General features: G+C 33.0%; 3 protein-coding genes across 3 annotated transcripts in view; 2 read left to right on the top strand and 1 right to left on the bottom strand.

Moving 5' to 3' along the window:
* Window positions 1–2,813, top strand: part of LOC132756394 (protogenin-like) — a 77,793-nt gene extending 74,980 nt beyond the window's left edge. The window contains exon 22 of the mRNA XM_060747462.1: window positions 69–2,813. Within this exon, the coding sequence (XP_060603445.1) occupies window positions 69–419 (351 nt within the window). The 3' untranslated portion in view covers window positions 420–2,813. The remainder of the gene's footprint in view (window positions 1–68) is intronic.
* Window positions 2,814–9,464: 6,651 nt separating this feature from the next.
* Window positions 9,465–12,884, bottom strand: LOC132756397 (histidine N-acetyltransferase-like). Its single transcript, XM_060747465.1, has 4 exons — window positions 12,731–12,884; window positions 12,053–12,234; window positions 10,913–11,134; window positions 9,465–10,500 (listed from the first exon to the last, which is right to left on the bottom strand). Exons 2-4 carry the CDS (start codon window positions 12,215–12,217, stop codon window positions 9,937–9,939), a joined length of 951 nt encoding a protein of 316 aa, XP_060603448.1. The 5' UTR covers window positions 12,218–12,234; window positions 12,731–12,884; the 3' UTR covers window positions 9,465–9,936.
* Window positions 12,885–18,734: 5,850 nt separating this feature from the next.
* Window positions 18,735–20,590, top strand: LOC132756396 (uncharacterized). The gene is made up of 2 exons (XM_060747464.1): window positions 18,735–19,232; window positions 19,911–20,590. The coding sequence occupies exons 1-2, from the start codon at window positions 18,813–18,815 to the stop codon at window positions 20,466–20,468; spliced, it is 978 nt and encodes a 325-aa protein (XP_060603447.1). The 5' UTR covers window positions 18,735–18,812; the 3' UTR covers window positions 20,469–20,590.
* The last annotated feature ends 295 nt before the right edge of the window (window positions 20,591–20,885 follow it).

The following is a 20,885-nucleotide window of genomic DNA, read 5'->3' as shown; positions in this document are numbered from 1 at the left end:
TACGTGTTCGATTAACATTTCCGATCCTAATTAAAACCATTATTCTTCTTTTCTTTAATTTGCTACAGGCTGGAAACGAGCAACGCGCTTTACTGTCTCCCAGCTCAACCGGAAGTGTAAATAATCCGACGGTGAGTACCAGTAATACGGAGTCATGTGACACCACACCATGCAGTAGTGACTTTGACATTGTTTATCATCCGATAAAGAACGGTGAGCTACCGGAGAAGGAACCGATGATGAAAGGGAGCAAAGACATTGACCTTCGCGTTGTCATTGCCCCTAGTGACGATTGCTTTATGGACAGTAGAAAGAGTGTTGAAGACCCGGTTAATTCAGAAGCTGATTCGCTGAATGCTTCAGGCATTGTTGAAAATGATGAAAATGGCAACTTAGGCGAAGAAAATCATTTCAAATAAACTTTCAGCTGTATTTTTTTTATTTTTCTTAATTGTTTCCTCGTGTATACGCCAAAGTCAATTTGACAACCGTCAGAAGTCTTCTTTGTCAACAGTCTTGCCAACAGTCTAACATTTGATTTTAATGGTCTGCTAATGGATTTAATTTTTAAATTGATTTAAATTTAAAATTAAAATCTATAATTTGTACCTATAAATTCATATTTTATTGCCAGTAGGCAAGACGGTGAGCTTTAGAAATGTTTATATTTCGAAGAAGAAATGATATTTTTCTTACCATTTGACTTCAAACGGTTTTGACTGAGGCGCATAACTAGAGGGGAAAAGTATCATAATTAACACAGTGACATGCCAGCACCGAACAAGCGTTTTCTCTGTTCTGTTTTCGAGACTTTTAACTACCTCAGACATATGTTTCACAGGGATTCAACCTCAAGTGTGCTTTTTGAAAAGGCGGAGCGCTGCCACTCGTTCAGGGCATAGATTAATTTGGCATCAGTTTCAAATAGTTTCAGGGAAAACAAATTTTTATTTGCATTTTGTGCTTTGATAATTGGTGAACATTTGACACAAGACGTTTACCTCGATTAACCCTTAGCCTGCTGGCGGCAACTGAATCTAACCACGTGACCAGTGCAGACGAAGATCATGCCGTGTGGCACCTACGTGCGCGTTTGTTCTTAGTCTGCACTGTTTGCTTCATCAGTCAGTATATATTTAGATTTTTTTCCTAAAATGAGGAATGGTTTCGTCCAGATTGAAAGACGGACGAGTCCATTTAGGATATTTAGGGTGGTAAGGGAAGGGTTATGTAAAGTTCATTGCTCTTTATCAGAGAGTGTTTTTATTCTCACATATTACAAATCACATAATTTAAATATTTGAGCTGTAAATAGCCCCTTTTTTTCTGTAAGATTACTATTTGGTAACCGTTATCTTTAGCAAGCTTTTTCGAAATGTTCTTCCCCTTTTAATTGTAATTATATATTGAAAAACAAATAACATAATTCATTTCTTTGAGATAAATTTTCTGAAATGAATCTTTAAAGAGTATGACGGAAATTCAGGCATGTTCGCTGAAAGAGTTGATGTTGTCCACATGCTCTGCAAATGTACATGTTAAATAGTAAATGTCATATAAAATGGAAACATGTTTTAAAATTCAAATTTCAAAAAAATCACTCGTAATTTGGGATTTTATATTCAATTTAGATGTCACATGATTTTTGTAATTTTATATGGTTATTATACACCGACTTGCTCAAATGTAAAAAATAAATTCATGCATCATTTGCTCGTGAAATATCGGCATATTCCGTTACTTTCCGTGTCGTAAAAATAAATACACGATACGGAAATTGCCGTAGTTTGCCGAATTCATACGATCTGCTGATGAATTTATAACTATAAAACTATAACCTTATTGAACCTTTTTTTCAAACTGTTGATTTATTATCTTAAAGTTATTTGTGTTGAAGTTAACATTAGTTGATTATAATTATGGCATTGGCAACTTAATACATGTATTTAACGCATGTTTTCTGTGTAACTCATCGGCTGCTGTAAGCGTTTGTGCGTCTGGTCCATGTGACCTTGACCTTCAGGTTAGCCTGTTTGGCGGCAACTGAATCTACCTATGCGACCAGTGCAGACCAAGATCAGCCGTCGCGCTTGTGTCGTCTGATCATAATCTCCACTGTTCGCTAGTCAATCAGTACATGTTTTGAAATTTCCCCTAAAAATGATAAGTGGTTTTGTCCAGATTGGCAGATGGACAAGTTCATTTTTGATATTTAGCGTGGTTAAGGGTGAAACATATACATGTATAGGATATGTATTAAATGCCTGTTTATGTGATTTTTATATAAAAACCGAATTATTTTGGAAGTAACACTTTCTATCTACCAATAACTACATACATTTAGATTTTTTGAAAATTTTTACAGTTATAAATGTTTATGCTATTAGTAGAAAAAGTATCTTAAATAATTGTTAGGAAATATGTAAACATACTATTTAATAAATGTTTTAACCACGAACCCAACCCCGCACACTAAAATACGACTTGACAGCTTTTGTTTTCAAATATGATTATAAATATGAAGGATTTTACGGAAAATCTTGTTAGAGATTTTAGAAATTATATATGTTTACAGTTCATACATTAGAATACGCATAGGCCTATTATGTTTTAGCATATCATTTTTATACATTGTGTGTTTTAACGTTTCTATGTAATGTGTAACTCATACCATTTTATGTAATACGTGTAAGACTTTTTTTTTAGTTCAGTCAGTGTAATTGTATTGTAATGATTTTTTTTGTTCTAAAGTTATGAAAAAAATTATATGTCTCCTAATGATATGGCCAGATAATTAAAGGTCCTAAAGATTCGATTGTTTCTTTTATTTCCTATACTGTAAAACAAGAAATTTTCGCGAACGAATTACATTTCGTTAATTTCGCGAATTAAAGCTGTTTCGCGAACATAAAATGTTCGCTAAGTATCTAAGTAATATTAAAGTCAAATAGAACTGAACATGGAAATTCCTGTGTCTTTAACCTCGCCAGTATTTCCGAAATGTTGGAGTCACAAAAATTTGGCGAAAATTTGCGAAAATATAGTATTTTACAGTATATCCCTGAATAAAAGTCGTTTTTTTTCTGTTCTTTTTTTGTTTGTTTGTTTGCTGCAATAACCTCATAAATACACATTTGACTGTAGTCATGGCCGAAAAAATTTGAATACTGTTACATAAATTGTCCTTTACTTCAGGGTATCAGTCCATGCAAAAAAGTGCACAGGCTGACCGACTGTGAGACATTTGAACACTTATTATTACATTTTATGCTCGGCGGAGCAATATTTAAAATATTTCATACATGCACTTTATTTCCGATTTATCACAGTTTTGAAGTTATCACACTTTTTATGCCCCCACAGAGTGGGAGCATATAGCGTTGCACTTGTCCGTCCGAGTGTCCGTCCGTACGTCTGTCCGTCCGTCTGTCCGTACGTCCCGAAATCTTGTGAACGCAACTCCTCTTAAACCGGATGGCAGATTTTGCTTAAACTTCCAGGGATGAACAACCTTAATGTGTAGATGGTAGTAAAGGAAGGAATTTTTGCTGCGACCAAATTTAACAGAATTATGGCCCTTTGTTGATTTTTTCACTATATACTATGTAGAAATTTTGTGAACGCAACTCCTCTTAAACCGGATGGAAGATTTTGCTTAAACTTCCATGGATGAACAACCTTAATATGTAGATGGTAGTAAAGGAAGGAATTTTTGCTGCAACCAAATTTTACAGAATTATGGCCCTTTGTTGATTTTTTCACTATATACTATGTAGAAATTTTGTGAACGCAACTCCTCTTAAACCGGATGGCAGATTTTGCTTAAACTTCCAGGGATGAACAACCTTAATGTGTAGATGGTAGTAAAGGAAGGAATTTTTGCTGCGACCAAATTTAACAGAATTATGGCCCTTTGTTGATTTTTTCACTATATACTATGTAGAAATTTTGTGAACGCAACTCCTCTTAAACCGGATGGCAGATTTTGCTTAAACTTCCAGGGATGAACAACCTTAATGTGTAGATGGTAGTAAAGGAAGGAATTTTTGCTGCGACCAAATTTTACAGAATTATGGCCCTTTGTTGATTTTTTCACTATATACTAAGTAGAAATTTTGTGAACGCAACTCCTCTTAAACTGAATGGCAGATTTTGCTTAAACTTCCAGGGATGAACAACCTTAATGTGTAGATGGTAGTAAAGGAAGGAATTTTTGCTGCAACCAAATTTTACAGAATTATGGCCCTTTGCTGATTTTATCACTATATACTATGTAGAAGTTTTGTGAACGCAACTCCTCTTAAACCGGATGGCAGATTTTGCTTAAACTTCCAGGGATGAACAACCTTAATGTGTAGATGGTAGTAAAGGAAGGAATTTTTGCTGCGACCAAATTTAACAGTATTATGGCCCTTTGTTGATTTTTAGTTTTTAACTTGTGGCACATGTAGTCCAAAAAATATTTGACCTAGAGTCATAAGATTGACAGAACAGTGGCGTGTGGGGGCATCCGTGTCCTATGGACACATTTCTAGTTTTTTTAATAGAGATTAACAGAATATATTTACCATATATCACGATAGGGCACAGTTTAAAGAGTGTGTTATACTTTTGATAAAGCACTGTTTACGGATTACAATACTATATCTTCGATAAAGCACTATTTATGACGTCATGATATAGCACGTTTAAAGCGTTATTTTTTATATTCTATTAGAGATAAACCCAAGTATAAAAGTTTCCATACACTATCTTCAATGCAGCACAGTTCACAGGTCATCATATAAGATTTTAATTGATTTATTGCTAACAAAGAAAGTATTTAGTCAACAAAATTATTTGAATTACATTCATTGAAACCATGCTGTTTAACGTATTCGTGGCAACAAATAGAAAAAAATACGTGACTCAATAGAAAATAGCTGTTACATTAATCAATAGAAATGTACATGAATAAATAGAATCTCACGTTAAATAATAAAAATTCGAGTGGATCAATAGAAATTCGAATGAATTTAGAAGAAATTCTCATTAATCAAATAGAAATTCACGTAAACCAATAGATGTCAAGAAAAAAGTAGAAATTCATAAAGAAGCAACTAGGGTACTTACTAATATTGAAGTTACAGTGAAACCTCAGCAGATTGACACTCTATGGCAGACAGAAATTTCGGTTGCTCCTGAGAGGTGGTCCTCTAGAGAGGTTAAATTTATTGCGAATGCTTACTTTTAGAAGAAATAATACTTTTTGTTGCAAGTGGCCATTTCCCTTTAGGGGGACGATCTGCCGAGGTGATACTGTATTTCATTCTTTAAATCTTTTCCACGTCTTCCAAATAATATAAGACCTGCTTCAATCCTAAAACTGTTTTCCTTCTGGCAAATTGCAGACGTTTGTACCGATATGATATACAGTTCAAACTCTGTTAAACAATTACCTGCTTACAACAACCACATCTATGTCAATATCATTTCTGAGCACATCATTATTCTATGTATACAAATGAGCCGTGTCACGACAAAACCAACATAATGGGTTTGCGACCAGCATGGTTCCAGACCAGCCTGCGCATCCGCGCAGTCTGATCAGGAACCATGCTGTTCACTATCAGTTTCTCTACTTGTTATAGAGTTTGTAAGCGGACAGCATGGGTCCTGATCAGACTGCGAGTATGCGCAGGCTTGTCTGGATCCATGCTGGTCGCAAACGCACTATGTTGGTTTTGTCGTGACGCGGCTCAAATATTGTATTCATGTGTGTTTTATGAATAAAATTTTAGATGTTGACAGAAACTTCAATAAAAACGGTCATGCTATTTATACGCTGAAAAGATGCTTGTAGGATGACACCGGCTCCATCAGGGTTTTTAGCGGCGTGCCTCCAGATGTGTGTAAAAACAATTTAAAAAGAAAGTTTTGGGGGAAAAAATCATAATTTAAGAGTTTCTTCTTAAAGCACCATTCCGCCAGATTTATGCTCATTTTCATAGAAATTTTGCAAATGAAATAAAAAGTGAAATATTTTCAAGCGGACAAAGAAAGTAATTTACTCATTGCGAACGGCACTTTCAATACACAAAAATTACCAAATAAAGGTCAAAATATAACGAAAAAAAGCCCTTACTGCGTTAGTCACGCAGTAGAAATATTGAAATAAATACAGCAAAATCTGCCATTCTTTGTACATATAACATGTAAGTAAGTACTTGAATTGTGAATTGTTTTACTTTTAATAAAATCTTAGTACATTTTTGCTCAATCATGATTTTCATAAATTAATGCGGCTCATCTGGAGGCATGCAGCTTTCATTCTCAATCAAAGTATTTCGATTCTGTTGTGTAAAATATGACATATTTAACTTTTTTTAACCAAACTCTTCCCTGCTCCTTGTGAATAAAAGAAAATTTTATATAATTTATTTTGTCAATTGATAGGTTATTTCTGTGACTAGGTTAGGTTTAAAGTGGGTTGGTCTACAATGGGCACATTTTCCATGATTTTTTTTTACAAATGAGCCGTGTCATGACAAAACCAACATAATGGGTTTGCGACCAGCATGGATCCAGACCAGCCTGCGCATCCGTGCAGTCTGATCAGGATCCATGCTGTTCGCTATCAGTTTCTCTACTTGTTATACGGTTTGTTAGCGAACAGCATGGACCCTGATCAGACTGCGCGGATGCGCAAGCTGGTCTGGACCCATGCTGGTCGAAAACCCATTATGTTGGTTTTGTCATGGCGTGGCTCAAATATTGATAAACACAACATAAACGTATCACTTGGATATTCTTATAAAAAGTTGTTTGAAAAAAAAATATTGATATAGTTTTAATGCTTTAGGATGAAAAATAATATTTTGTTCTAGAACATTTTATTATCTACTATATAAATATATGTAATACTCGGAGCATATATCTCACACTTATCAACAACTTGAAAAATATAGTTCTTTGGTGATTTGTTGTTATGTAAATGTCAAGCGGTTAACTATACAATGTAGTTACTTTACGCGAAAACCGGATACTTATCTGATGATCACGTGGTTAACTAGTTAATTAACACATTAATTACTTATTACTTATCTATTTTCAAATATGGAAAGTGGAAAAATATTTAATACGTTAAACATGATCGCTATCTGATGGCACAGAAACGTCACCATACAAAATTGAGCAACAAATAGTTCCATCATTAAATTATTAAATAATTATTATTCATCATTCAAATGATATCATCCGAATATTAATTTGCCACGTGTATGATAAGTTTAAGTTTGATAGTTTAATTAGGTGTATGAATCTCAATGTTTATCATTATTTAGAATATCTAATGTCATTTTGTTGAGGCTGGATACCATTGAGGTTATTTTTAGAACTTTTAAAATGACATAAGTCAATAATGATTGTAAAAGCTTAAATCTTAAAGTGGATTAGTCTAAAATGTGCAAATTTTCAATAAATATTTCAAATATTGATAAAAACAATAGAAATGTATCATTTGAATCTAGTTCCAAGTGATTTAGCATGAGCATTTATATGAAGAAATAATATAATATTTTTGTTCCAGAACACTTTTAATCTGCTATTTATAGATATTTAATGTCCATACAACTTTTGCTTACCTACAACATTCATATATAATTATTTTATGGTTTTTGTATCAAATGATACCAAATAGTATCAACATAATTTTTTAAGGTATTGCAGATCTTCCGGTGTGGACCAATTCAGTTTAATTAGATGTTCAACAGTATTTTCTTCCTCAATGTAAAGTTCCAAATTAAAATCATAATAAAGACAGTATAGGACATATTTAATTTAAAGGCACATTATTCTTCAGAAATCTTTTTTTTTAAATTCTTTTGAAATATCAAACATTTGTTTAATAATGTTTCAATAATAGATTAAAAGCATGTGAAATGTTAATTAAATGAAGAAAGTTGCGCTGAATGTGCAGTAACGTGTCGTAAAGGTAGCAAAATGTAATCAAAGAAGTAATTTGACTTCCATTACAAGATACTAATTCACCATAATTATTTCAATTACTAACAGAGAAAAAGAAGTAAAAGATGGGTCATCTATTTTACCAATGAGAATTGTTTTGATACAATACTCTAAAAAATAAAAATGATAGCATTTCTGAGGCAGAATGGGCTTTTAATTATTTCTTTGCAAACGCGTATCTATGTTGCATTTTACTTGCCAAGGTCCATTTGTCTTTAGAATAAAAAAAACCCACAAAACAATTGTAAGGCACACGTGTTGGCCAATGAAACTCTAACTCATTATCATTAGGAGTTCGTTTCACCTAAAATACTTTTTTTGGTCATTAAATAAATATAAATTGCTAATTGTTTTACAATGTCACATTACATGTTATGGAAATCAATTTACAAAAGTGTTGGTATTCTTGGTGTTGTTCTAAATGTTGTGATTTACATACAATCTGTTCACCCTTTTTTTCAAATCACTATTTCAATTTGAATGGTTACAAAATGTTGTTTTTGTAAAATTATTTTTTGTTCAGTCACTTCCGGTGATCAGTCCTACAAAACGTTTCGGTCTTTATAGAAGAAAACAAAGTTTATATCATATATTTTTAGGTTGGGTATATATAAGTCAGGATAAAAAAATATTTAGGATTTTTTTTTTGTTGATAATGTTGTTCTTTGATCATTACCTAATAAAATTTTTTGCAATGTATGTTGTTGTTTTTCACAACTGCGTCCTTCATGTACTAATTTTCCTTGAAAGGGACACAAAAGAGGTCCAACGTCATAAACATAAAAGATCGACCGGAAAAAATATGCAAAAGATATTATTAGATATTCTCAATTCTTAGCTCAATTTTAGTTAAAATGCTATTTATGCGTGTTATTGACGGTGTTTTTGTGCTAGGGCAATAAGACGAAATTAAGTGATTAAGTGAATTTGGCTTATTGTTGTCTGTTAGAATTGCAACAAGGTCAAACATGCATATGGTACAAGTGTACAAGTCTAACAATATTTTAAGAATAAAGACAACGTCAAAGGGTTTGAACAGCACAATCTAATTAAAACCTCTAAATAACGCCCCGCATTTAGATCTAACCGTGACCAAATACCAAATCATTTCTGGTGACCTTTCACACAGCCAATCATCGGCGAGCTTTCATAATTTTGAAAGCGATGTGGTTTATAATTTCAACACTGGGAAAGCCAATACTGAGTAGGTAATTTTCACGATTTCGAGAATAAACATGGCGTTGTCCATTTATATTAGCCGACAGGGAAACTGGCAAAACAATCTTACCCAGTTAAAATTAACTATTATTTCAAGTTAGTTTGTTAAAAATTACTTCAAACATTTTTTCTAACAAAACGGTATTTTAATACTTCATCTAATGCCTATGTAAAAATCGGTTTGATTGCATGGATAAAAATAGAATCTCGGGAAATCCGAATTATAAAGAAAGAAAAACATATGCGGTGGTTATCAGATCTACATAAATGAAATAAGAAGATCTGAACTTTAATCAGATTGTGAACATTGTACAAATGTTCATACGAACGAAAATTGAAAAGTTCCAATATATATCCTATATAGTTACATACATAAAATAATGCTTCGCCCAGTTAAGAAAAGATTCAGATAGAGTACATCGGTATGCATTAACAATATGAATAGATGATGTGCATTTGTTAATATAAACATTATTGTCTAATATAAATCAGAAAGGAAGGTTAACTTCGTCAAAATCAATGAGTATGCGTAAGTTGCACTTTATTCCTGTAAAATGCGTTTAACAATGCTATTACAAAAGGAAAAAACGAAACAAAAACAATCGTTACATTTTTTTTTTATAAAATTAAACTTTGTCGCAGAAAAACTGAATATATGTCTGGATATGGTCCTCAATGACATCTGAAAAAGTTGACGAGCAGCGTGTTTCTGTTTTAAACTAAATGGTTTTCATACAAATATTGTATAGAATATTTTCTTTCGGGATATGAAGAATCAAACCAGTCATTTCTCTTCAATCCAACCGACTGAAATACTTTGTCCAATTCTCCCATATCAAAATCGTCTTCTGCCAACACAAGCAGACTTACAGCACCTTCCGTTTCCTTCCGGATATGACGTAGATGATACACCACGTGACTTCGCAGTGAAGAAACGTCTGTTCCAAATATATCCAGATTACTGGCAAAAGGTGGGTCCTTTGTGGCAAAGGTTGTACATATTGTTAAAAGTCCTTTTACCGTTTGTTCTTTACTCAAGGAAACATCAGAAAATATTTTCATCCGGTTTGGTGCCCATCGGAACAATGGCACGTTTGCTGGAATAGGGCGATAAGGAACCCAGTCCACTACGATCCTGTCTTTACGACACAAGTATGATCTGATGACGTCATTTGATAAGAATGCTGTTAACTCTTCATTGGTTGGGACAATAATCTCTTCTGTTTCTGATTCCAAAGACCGCAAGTCACGTGCATCAAACACAAACCGTACAAATGGCTAAAAAGGGAAACCAGAGTGGAAATATAAAGATAAGTGGCAAATAATATCTGTTCATTATATAATAAATTTAACTATGATTCAGTTTTGGAGTATAAAAGCAAAGACACTATAGGGACGGAACTGATTAATATCAAAATAATTCTACAAGCAATCGGCATAAAATCGAAGGACAGAATGATCAAAATATGTACATGCCATGTTTCAAGATCAATTATGTGAAAAAGAAGCTGAACTGATTTACAACAGAGCATTTTAGAATTTTCTTATCAACATATTAGCAATTCATTCTCTTGGATTAGTTGCCAGCTAAATATCCTTATGGCTTAATATTTTTACTAGCTATATTTAAGCATACCCTTTTTATCGGTTTCATTTTAGATTTCAAGAGGGGATTTAAAATATATCCTACCCTTGAAGTTATTAGTTGGTTCTTTGATATAAACGACTCTCTAGAAGTCTCTGGATTTGCGTCAACTTTTGTAAATGCATGTCGTTTTACATTTGAGGACTTCAGCGCATACGCTTTTAACGTCTTGTACAAACCACGCCCACTCATGCTAGGATTTATCCTTGCTGCTCTAGTAATCACAGTTTCCCCGTCATCAATGACTAGCGTCGCTATAAAACCAACCTGTTCATAATAAAATGAGCCGCGTCACGACAAATAGAGGATATTTATTTGTTTTGCATGTAAGATTGAAAAATATATTTACTGAGTGAACACCAGATGCAATATTTTCACGAGTGGCGTGGCCACGAATGGAAATACAGTAGCTGGTGTTCACGAATGAAATATTTTTCAATCTCATATGTAAAACAAATAAATTTTCTTTTTATTTCATGCTTTTTAAGTGATTTTAAGTATTTTTTACCAATTTTGCCGCGTAACGTCACGCTTCCTCCTTTGTGACGTCATCACATCATGACGTCACATCATCAATTTTTGAAATACAGGTCTGTTGAATTTCTCTTATTTTGTTACATTTTTAAGATGATGTATGATGAGATCGACTTTCTTGTCCTAAAGAAATAAAATTTACGCATGACGGCATTTATTTCTTCCTGTTATTCCATTTAGTTATGATTTTCTTTTCATCCGCATTCAGATATAGTCCGGCTACAGTGAAAATTATATTTTATAAATTTCACTAGTGATTTATCAGAATATAATCGTCTGATATATTACAATAAAACACTGGAAACACTATCATTTAATTTTATATAATGTTGTTGTTTTTTTTTTTCACACATACTAAATATTCATTCACTGTAATTGTATCAAATGCCAAAACCTTAAGATGCAAAAAATAGTTCATGTATGTAGAAAATGAGTAAATTTTTGGGAAAAAAAAGAAGATACCAAAAATAAACATCTTTTGAGAAATAAAAATGATAGCATTTCTGATGTATTATTGGCCTTTAAACCTTTCTAATTGATGACAAAACATATGAAAGGCGTGACTGAAAGAATGTTAGTAAGCAAAAGAAAGCAAAACGACTCAACGACCTATAGCAATAGAAAACATTAGAAAAGTATAGCATCACTTACAATTTTATTGTCAAGGATAGCCACATAGGGCGTTGATAAAGGACACGTGATGAAATCGTCATAGTATGCTTCCAGATAGTCCCGCCCATCATACACATTACAGTGGATACCAAGGACTTCATCCTTGTCAGAGGGCGTGGCTGGTCTTATTGATAAGCTGTACATAGTTTCTCTATTCTTGTCTAAAACAGTATTTGTACTGTAAACATACTATAGATGCATGTATAGTATGTATGGTGACTGACTTGTGACATGTCGTGTTTTTGCTCCATTTGGCGCCAGACGCAAATACGAAAATAAAATTAAAAAAACACAGGAATACCGTAATCAATTCTTGACAAATGTTTTCATTGTTTAAGCTATACAGAACTATTTCTAAAAGTTTAAGAATATTTTCTATCTTAAATAAAATGCTTTGACATTCACTAGAGAAAGTCTTCTGTCTGCGAGAGTTTAAAACATCGACATAAAAAATATTTCAATCTTGGTTCCAAAATTTGCATATGTGAGAGAGCTTTCAAAGTACTTAACAGTATCTTTATTTCAATTGCACAGGGTTCTTTGTTTTTAACATTTTATTGCTAGCGGCGCTCATTGCGATTGAATTGCTCAATATTTGAACAACTTCTTGCAATTAGAAGTAAAGCATGGCAGACATGATGAAATTTTAAAACAAACCTGTTGAATATTCAGTCCAAATACACCAAATAAGAAACCCGAATTATTTGTACGCTGAAGTATAAACACACCTGAATCTCTAGATTTGTAAAATGTTAAGATTGAGGTCAATGATAAAAGGCCATTTATTAACTAACTTTTGTCCGTCTTCTGTATGGAGATAATAATAACTATTCAACACCATGTTTAAATATATTAATGCAGTACAATACGTAGTAATTAAGCACGTAATATGCAACAATTATGAATATCGTTCACATTAATTTACAATTTTGTTTTTGAACAAACTAGGGTCATAAACTAGTAAGTGGAATAGCATTTACGAAATAAAGCAGTATCTTTACCAGCTGCAAGGCAAACTATGCATTCATATAACCGAACAACTTGCGTGTTCACGACGGTTTTATTATTTACATCCCTTAAATAGCTAAGATAATAACATAACATTTTTTGTACACTGGCTGTAATGATTTTAGGCTTGATTTAAGATTCATTAACTTAAATTTGACTCGCAAAAAATGGATGCCACCAGCAATCATTTTAACACTGTAGAGAGGTCTGATGACCTCTCCAATGATTGCTTGTTACCTTTAATCAAGTTTAGTAAGACTTCAGTTAATCGTAACAGAACTTATCACAACGTTTATTAACATTTCACATACACAAATTCCTTAATCTATGTCATCTGCCTAAATACCTGTAATTTGCAAATGTATTACTAGTTCAGCAGAGAAATGATGGAAAACGCGTCACGTAAAACATTGTGAAATACCATTAGTAGGCCTACGCATAAACGGGCATATGTTTTATCATTTCAGTTACAAGCTTCATAATACAAAAAATAAATTATATATAAATCATATCAGACTGGACACTGTATCGTGTCTACGGCTCTAAAATGGGAAATGAATAAAAAGTTATTGTTCCTTGCATAAGTGCTGTTAGTATTTTTTTAAAATGCTTATAAATATCTTTATGAAACTGTCTTGTAAAACCGATTTATACCCACATATATGTATTGGGTGGGGTATTTGGATGAAAACGAGACAATATGGATTATGATAATTATGTATTTGATCCAAAAATTTCTATTCTGAAACTGAAAACGAGGCTGTGTATGTTACGATGTGGATTTAATATAGACTTTTTGACTCGAAATAAAAAAAGGCCTATTATAAATTGATAACGATTACGACCAATAATTATTTCTATTGTTGTATGAAAATTAAAACATTTTACTCGTGGCTACCGCCAATCATGAAATAATTATTTTCATACCACTCGAAAAAAAACTTGAATACAGTAGCCTCTATATATCGTATAACTTATCGTATAATGATATGCATTAAGTAACAGTAATGCTACCAGAAAAGATATAAGACAACACTATTTTAGATTCAATTAAAGTTTTTATTGCCTCATTCAGTAACATGTTTATATTATGAAGTAACAGTTCAAAATAAAGTTCTAAAAATAACCTCAATGGTATCCAGCCTCAACAAAATGACATTAGATATTCTAGATAATGATAATCATTGAGATTCATACACCTAATTAAACTATCAAACTTAAACTTATCATACACGTGGCAAATTAATATTCGGATGATATCATTTGAATGATGAATAATAATTATTTAATAATTTAATGATGGAACAATTTGTTGCTCAATTTTGTATGGTGACGTTTCTGTGCCATCAGATAGCGATCATGTTTAACGTATTAAATATTTTTCCACTTTCCATATTTGAAAACAGATAAGTAATAAGTAATTAATGTGTTAATTAACTAGTTAACCACGTGATCATCAGATAAGTATCCGGTTTTCGCGTAAAGTAACTATAGTTAACCACTTGACATTTACATAACAACAAATCACCAAAGAACTATATTAATGATGTTGTTGGCAATTGTGAGATATATGCTCCGAGCACAGGCACGAGTATCGGACCTGGGATGAAAAAATATGACCAGATTGATAATAAAACCTGTGTTCATCTTAAAAGTGTCAAAAACCAAAAAAAAAATTGTAAAAAATGACCCCCTTTAAAATATACTATAAGTTAAGAGAAGGCCGGAAACTCCAGATTCGAGCCTACGAGCAAGGGATTCATTTCCCGAGCCGTTGTGAAAACAATTGGCCGGACAATTAAAAACGACTTTCATCACTATTTCACGTTTGTATAAAGCTTCCAAATGAGACCAACCCCAAGTCTCTAGCCCTTCCCGTTCATGAAATATCTATCAGGAAACGAGCGAATTCGTGCTAAAAATCCTTGGTAGACAGAATTGCGGCACAACGATTCGGTACGTAAACATAGACTAATACATGTTTGTCAGCTGAGTATGGGTCAAAATCACTTGAATTTACTAAATAATATTACTAAATACATTAAGTTGGACCACTCACACCCGTCAGTAGCATCTGATACACGTAAAATTCGAATTTCAAACCTTTCCACGGTATTTAGATTCCTTTCAACGCCATTGTCAATCAGCTGTTCGATATTTTGTAACGAGTCTTCTGATTGGCCAATAGCAACGAAACCGCAACGTTTCACACAAGGATGCATAATGGCGTAGAAAGCGATTGAAAGACCGTGTAAATGTTTGAAACTCGAATCTCGTGTGTATCAGATGCTACTGACGGTTGTGAGTGGTCCAACTTAATGTTTTTAGCAATATTATAATAAGTTAAAATCGTGAATTTGTGAAGTTGACACTGTGACTTTGTAAAGTGTAAAATTGTCCCCACAGGTCTTTCTTTTTTTATCCCGCTAAAATATTAATCTCAATTTGCTACTCGGAAATTGAAGTGTAAAAAAAATATATTTGATGAAATATTTTGTAAAATAAATCAACAAAAGCTTTTTTTTCATAACCTAATGTTTGTTTCTTGAAAGATTTTAACATAGTTGGTCAATTTGTATTTATAGAAGGCATTCATAGGTAATTAAGAGCTATAATAAATAATCACCCTTTATCATAATTAAAAATGATCTTGAAAATACTTTTATTTCATAAGTTATATGTTTCATTACATTCTATATTATTACCTCATGCCTTCGTAAATATGAATTGCTAATTTACAACTGTTTAATTCTTGTGCATGCGCAGTGATGTAATGTACTGTATGTATATATCCTAGGCTTAAAAAGGGTCAACCGCCCTTTCAGGCACTGAGAGTACGGATCCAGAACATGTCACCATTCATGTCCTTATATGAAATGAACTCTTAGCTCAATGTACGGTAGTGGTTATTAGAAAATCAAACGTCTGTAGGATTCATTTAAAACAGTTGTAAAAATATTATTTATATGTTGTTGCAATAAATATTATAGTTTGATTGCAAAGCATTAGGTAATAAAACAGTTATTTTATTGGTGTTTGTGGAACAGCTTGCTGTCAACCCTGGAATCGGGACAACAGTTTTGCGTCTTCCACAAACACCAATTAAATAACAGTATAATATAGAATAGGATTCTTTGTTGAATAATTTAATTTATGTTTATATTTGTATTTCTTGACATTATTTTTTTATGTTTTATATAGTTATTTTTGGTTTTCTTTTGATTTAGATATTACCATAAGTTGAAATAATTGTTGCTAATATGTTAACGTGATGGTCAGAATGTATGTGCAAAATGGTTACAAAATTTCTTTTGTTTTCCTTTTTTTAATACTTTTACAATAGTTTAATTTTCGTAATTGGTGTGGTTGAGAACATATTTATATAAAAAAAAGTCATATTATACATTTACATGTGCAAATGAGATGTATGCTCCTTTTCTCACACTGAAACAATAAATCAAGATTTATGAACTCTTTAATGTGTTTTTTTATTATTTATAGTTGATTATCAGCTGTATTACGTATGGGTGTTAGATATTTATACTAATTTATTTTAGTTCGATTGTGTTGGAAGCTAAATACTTATTTAAACACTCTCGAGTCCGTTTCTGGAACCAACCAGTGCTAAGCAATAAATGTAAAGTTTCTTGCTCATTAAAGCAACGACTTGACCCTAACGGGGTTTGAACCCACGCGGTCAGCAATCCCTAGGTTATTGGTACGACGCGTTAACCACCAGGCCACACGCTGTCAGTTAAAATATATGTGTATAAAAGCAACAACCAGCCAACAATTTTGTTTGTTTGATTGATTGAGTTTTACGTCACACCGACACAGTGTAGGTCATATGGCGATGGTCCACCTTTACTGGTGGAGGAGGACCTCAGGTGCCCTTCCGTGCATTATTTCAGGCTCGAACGGGCACCTAAGTAGAACCACCGACCTTCCGTAAGCTAGTTGGATAGCTTCCTCACATGAAAGAATCCAAAGTCCCTGTCGGGATTCGAACCCACAGCGGTGAGGGGAAAATGATTGAAGACAACGACTTTAACCACTCGGCCCATACCAATCAACAAAGAAGGAACAAAAGGAGGAGAAAGTTAGAACATCAAGTTTATTTTACCCCTTACCTGCTGAACTTCTGGAATGGACTTTTAGTTTTGGAACAATTGATTATCAACTTTAGGGAAAAAAACGAAAATTCAATATTGGTTGACCAAAAGTAAAGAGGCTGGCATTGACCTTTACTGGTGACAAAAGCCAATTGCTTTGAATTTATTTCCAGTCAGTGTCATAGCGTGAGCGTTTTTATGCGATGATGTTACTTTTTCGAAATAACTCGGATCAGTTTATAAAGTTAAGATATATGCCTATTAAACAGAGAGGTATTACTGTTTTTCGGACAAAATACAAAGTAAAGCCTTTTAAAAACATTTCTTGTCATACTTGATGGTTTGCTTCAATGCAAATGTAAGAAATAATCTAAACATTCGGTATTAGATTATAATAAATCCAAAGTGTTGGAGCAGTGTGGTATATTTTCTGTATAACATTACTTAGTATATACATTTATATTACATATACATAGTATTTCAATTAGTTAATGTTATCTATATAATGAGACAACATGCTAATGATAGTCATCATGCTATTGTATGACACAACCACCTGACATGTTCAATAATGAGCAATAACGAACAACATGTCGGTCCATGAAAAAGTTCAGGTAAGTTGTAACTTATTCAACTTAAAAGCCACAAGTGTTAACTTGAAGACGAGGATAATTTAGTGAATTTATGAGGCGATTTTATGCGTGATTCTATGGGTTTGTTTTCAACTTTATCATGATATTTTGGCTTAACTATTTCATATTTTTCATATTAGTTTCCTAATATTTGAGCATTTCGTGAAAATTTTACATCTGCAAAAGATTTATGCCAGAAAATTCAATTCGTTTAAGAAGTAATTTAACGACTTCAGTAAACATATAAATACATATCTGTTTCAACTGTTCATGTACTTAAATAAATAAACGTCAGTAATAATAAAAATATATATTAACACAAGAGCAACAAGGATTAAGACAAATGACTTTATCCTTCTATTCATATCGTAAACGTTAATTTGACAGTTACAAAGATGGACGGCGTATCAATACGACTAGCAACAGCCACTGACAAAGAGGATGTCATCAATATCAATCGTATTGTGTATGATGGGCTAGATAACTTGAGCGCATACTATGAGGATTTTATCACGTGTCCATTAACAACGCCCTATGTGGCTGTCCTTGACAACAAAATTGTAAGTACCGCTATTTAAGTATATGACACACCACTGGAGGCGTCAATGGAATAACAGTGTTTGCCCGCAAACATTTATTTTGGCTTCGGTAAGTTCAATGTTTGGAGCTGACTGGGAGGTAAAAAGAAGAAGAAAAATATTTCGTTTAATTACAAAATTTCTAGTAAAATTTACTGAAAAATGTTAGCAATGCACGTTCTGTAAAAACAAATTCTCGTGGTTACGCACCCAAAAATTTTAGCCGTTGGGTAAAAACGTTATTGTAATACGGATCTTACATCGGCTGCCGAAACAAACCGCAATATCCAGCTCTATGGTTACTGTTTGAGCCGGTGACGAGACTCTACACCAAACTGGTTTAGAGCTTCGTTTTCTATTCTATATATTTGTATCCCAACTAAAGTATGACAGCAGTTGTTCCTTTTTGATGTATTTTGCCTTGTCTATTTTGTTATTATATGGATTTTTCTATTCATATATTTTTTTGTGCTGGCGATGTACGGATATAAATGGTTTACATTTGTTAATTGTATGTGAACCATTTCTATGTTGCCGCAGTAATATTTATGCACATATTTTTCTATTTATTTGGCTTGTTCCTAAAAGTATTTTTTACCGATTACAGGTTGGCTTTGTTGCGGCGGTAGTCGTTGACGACGGGGTGACGGTGGTGACACGGGCCGCAAGAGTAAATTCGAGCGTGAGTGGGCGGGGTTTGTACAAGAAACTGGAAACACACGTTTTAAATGAATCTAAGATCAAAGTACATGCATTTACTACAGGGGACGATAACCCAATAACAGAAAAACAGTCATTTAAATCTGTTAACCAACTACTTATCACTAAGGTATAATTATAAACACGAGGCTATCTGATTTGTCGAGTGTTTGATGTTCTTCATAGGCAAAAATTAAAAGGCGTTCCCTGTTGTCACAATATTAAAACCTAGAAAAATGTAACCAATGAACGAACATCTGAATATGACATTTCTTTCCTGAATTCACAATAAGTAAACCTTAGAAAAATTAACCTTACAGCAAACATGCTCTAGACAGTTAGTGCGGGTAGCTAATAGCTGCACTCACTGTGGCACGTTTCCAATAATAAAGTCTCCAAACTATGATAAAATCTATTTTAACTCTAATATTTAACATGGAATCTAAGACTTATTTGTTATCAGTACATATTTGAATTTAATATCTTTTTTAAAACGATTCAAAATTTGGTTAAAATTTGTTAATTTTCAAAATATCAAACCATGTATTACATGTAGTAAAAAAGCTGTAAGATCGTCCAAATGATCTGTGAGCAAACGTGTCATTAAAAATATGAAAATGGGTGAAGCACGTCTGTTAGTTGGCAATTGTTAAGTTCGATAACTTTTGCCGTTGAAAAGAGTACGTAGTTACTACATTGAATAGCTTAAGAGTATTTTAGTTTTCGAAACAAGAACGTGTCACAAAAGTATTGCACGTAAATGAGCATTACTTTACATACATTACGATTAGAATATTTTAATTTTCAGCCTATTGTACGGTTTGTGTTTGATAAATGTGACTTGCAGACTCTGGAAACAGAAACAGAGAATCTAATTGTTCCAACTGATGAAGAGTTGACAGCATTCCTATCAAATGATGTCATTCGACAATACTTTTTTCGTAAAGACAGGATCGTAGTAGATTTGGTTCCTTACCGGGCTATTCCAGCAAACGTGCCTTTCCTTAAGGCACCAAACAGGATGGAAATAGTTTCAGACGTGAAAATAAGTGAAGTAACCAAGGCAAAAGGACTTTTAACAATATGCACAACCTATGCGTCACAAGTCCCACCTTTTGTCTGTAATCTGGATGTATTTGGAACAGATATTTCTTCACTGAAAAGCCACGTGGTTTACCATCTACGTCACATCCGGAAGGAAACAATTGGTTCTGTTTGTTTGTTGTTGTATGTTGACGAGGTCTTCGATATGACAGAACTGGACAACGTTTTTCAGTGTATTGGATTGCAGAGAAATGACTTGATTTATTCATGTCCAGAACGAGTGTGTACCAAACTATATCTGTACGAAAAACATCTAGCCTAAAAAAAACATGCTGCTTGATTCTGTCTTAGAAGTTTTAATTAAGACCGTTTATGTATATGTATGGGAATAGAATTAAATATCGATATAACATTGAATATAAATAAGTTTGAAGTGCTTAGCGTTGCTGGAATAAAATGTGTATCTAAATTTCTTTTTGTTCAACATCCCCAAAGAAGATCAATAATAGCTTTATGTAATCAGTATAAATACTGTGTTATATGATCTTGTAGAACAATGTGCATTTATATTGATCAAACAGCTATGTCAAGGTCAATTGCAACGATCCCGCAACGGAATCACTTAGATGGTGTTTTAACGGTTTGCTAGAGAAAAAGCTTTCATTTTGTTTACGAAACTTTATACACATTATGTAGAGCCGGTTCAAAAAAACTACCATGATGCGTGGAAATCATTTTG

The sequence above is a fragment of the Ruditapes philippinarum genome, unplaced genomic scaffold, assembly GCF_026571515.1.
Source record: "Ruditapes philippinarum isolate M1 unplaced genomic scaffold, ASM2657151v2 ctg570_1_1_1_1, whole genome shotgun sequence".
In the NCBI taxonomy this organism is placed as follows: domain Eukaryota; kingdom Metazoa; phylum Mollusca; class Bivalvia; order Venerida; family Veneridae; genus Ruditapes; species Ruditapes philippinarum.
This window is presented reverse-complemented; position numbering and strand designations above follow the sequence as displayed.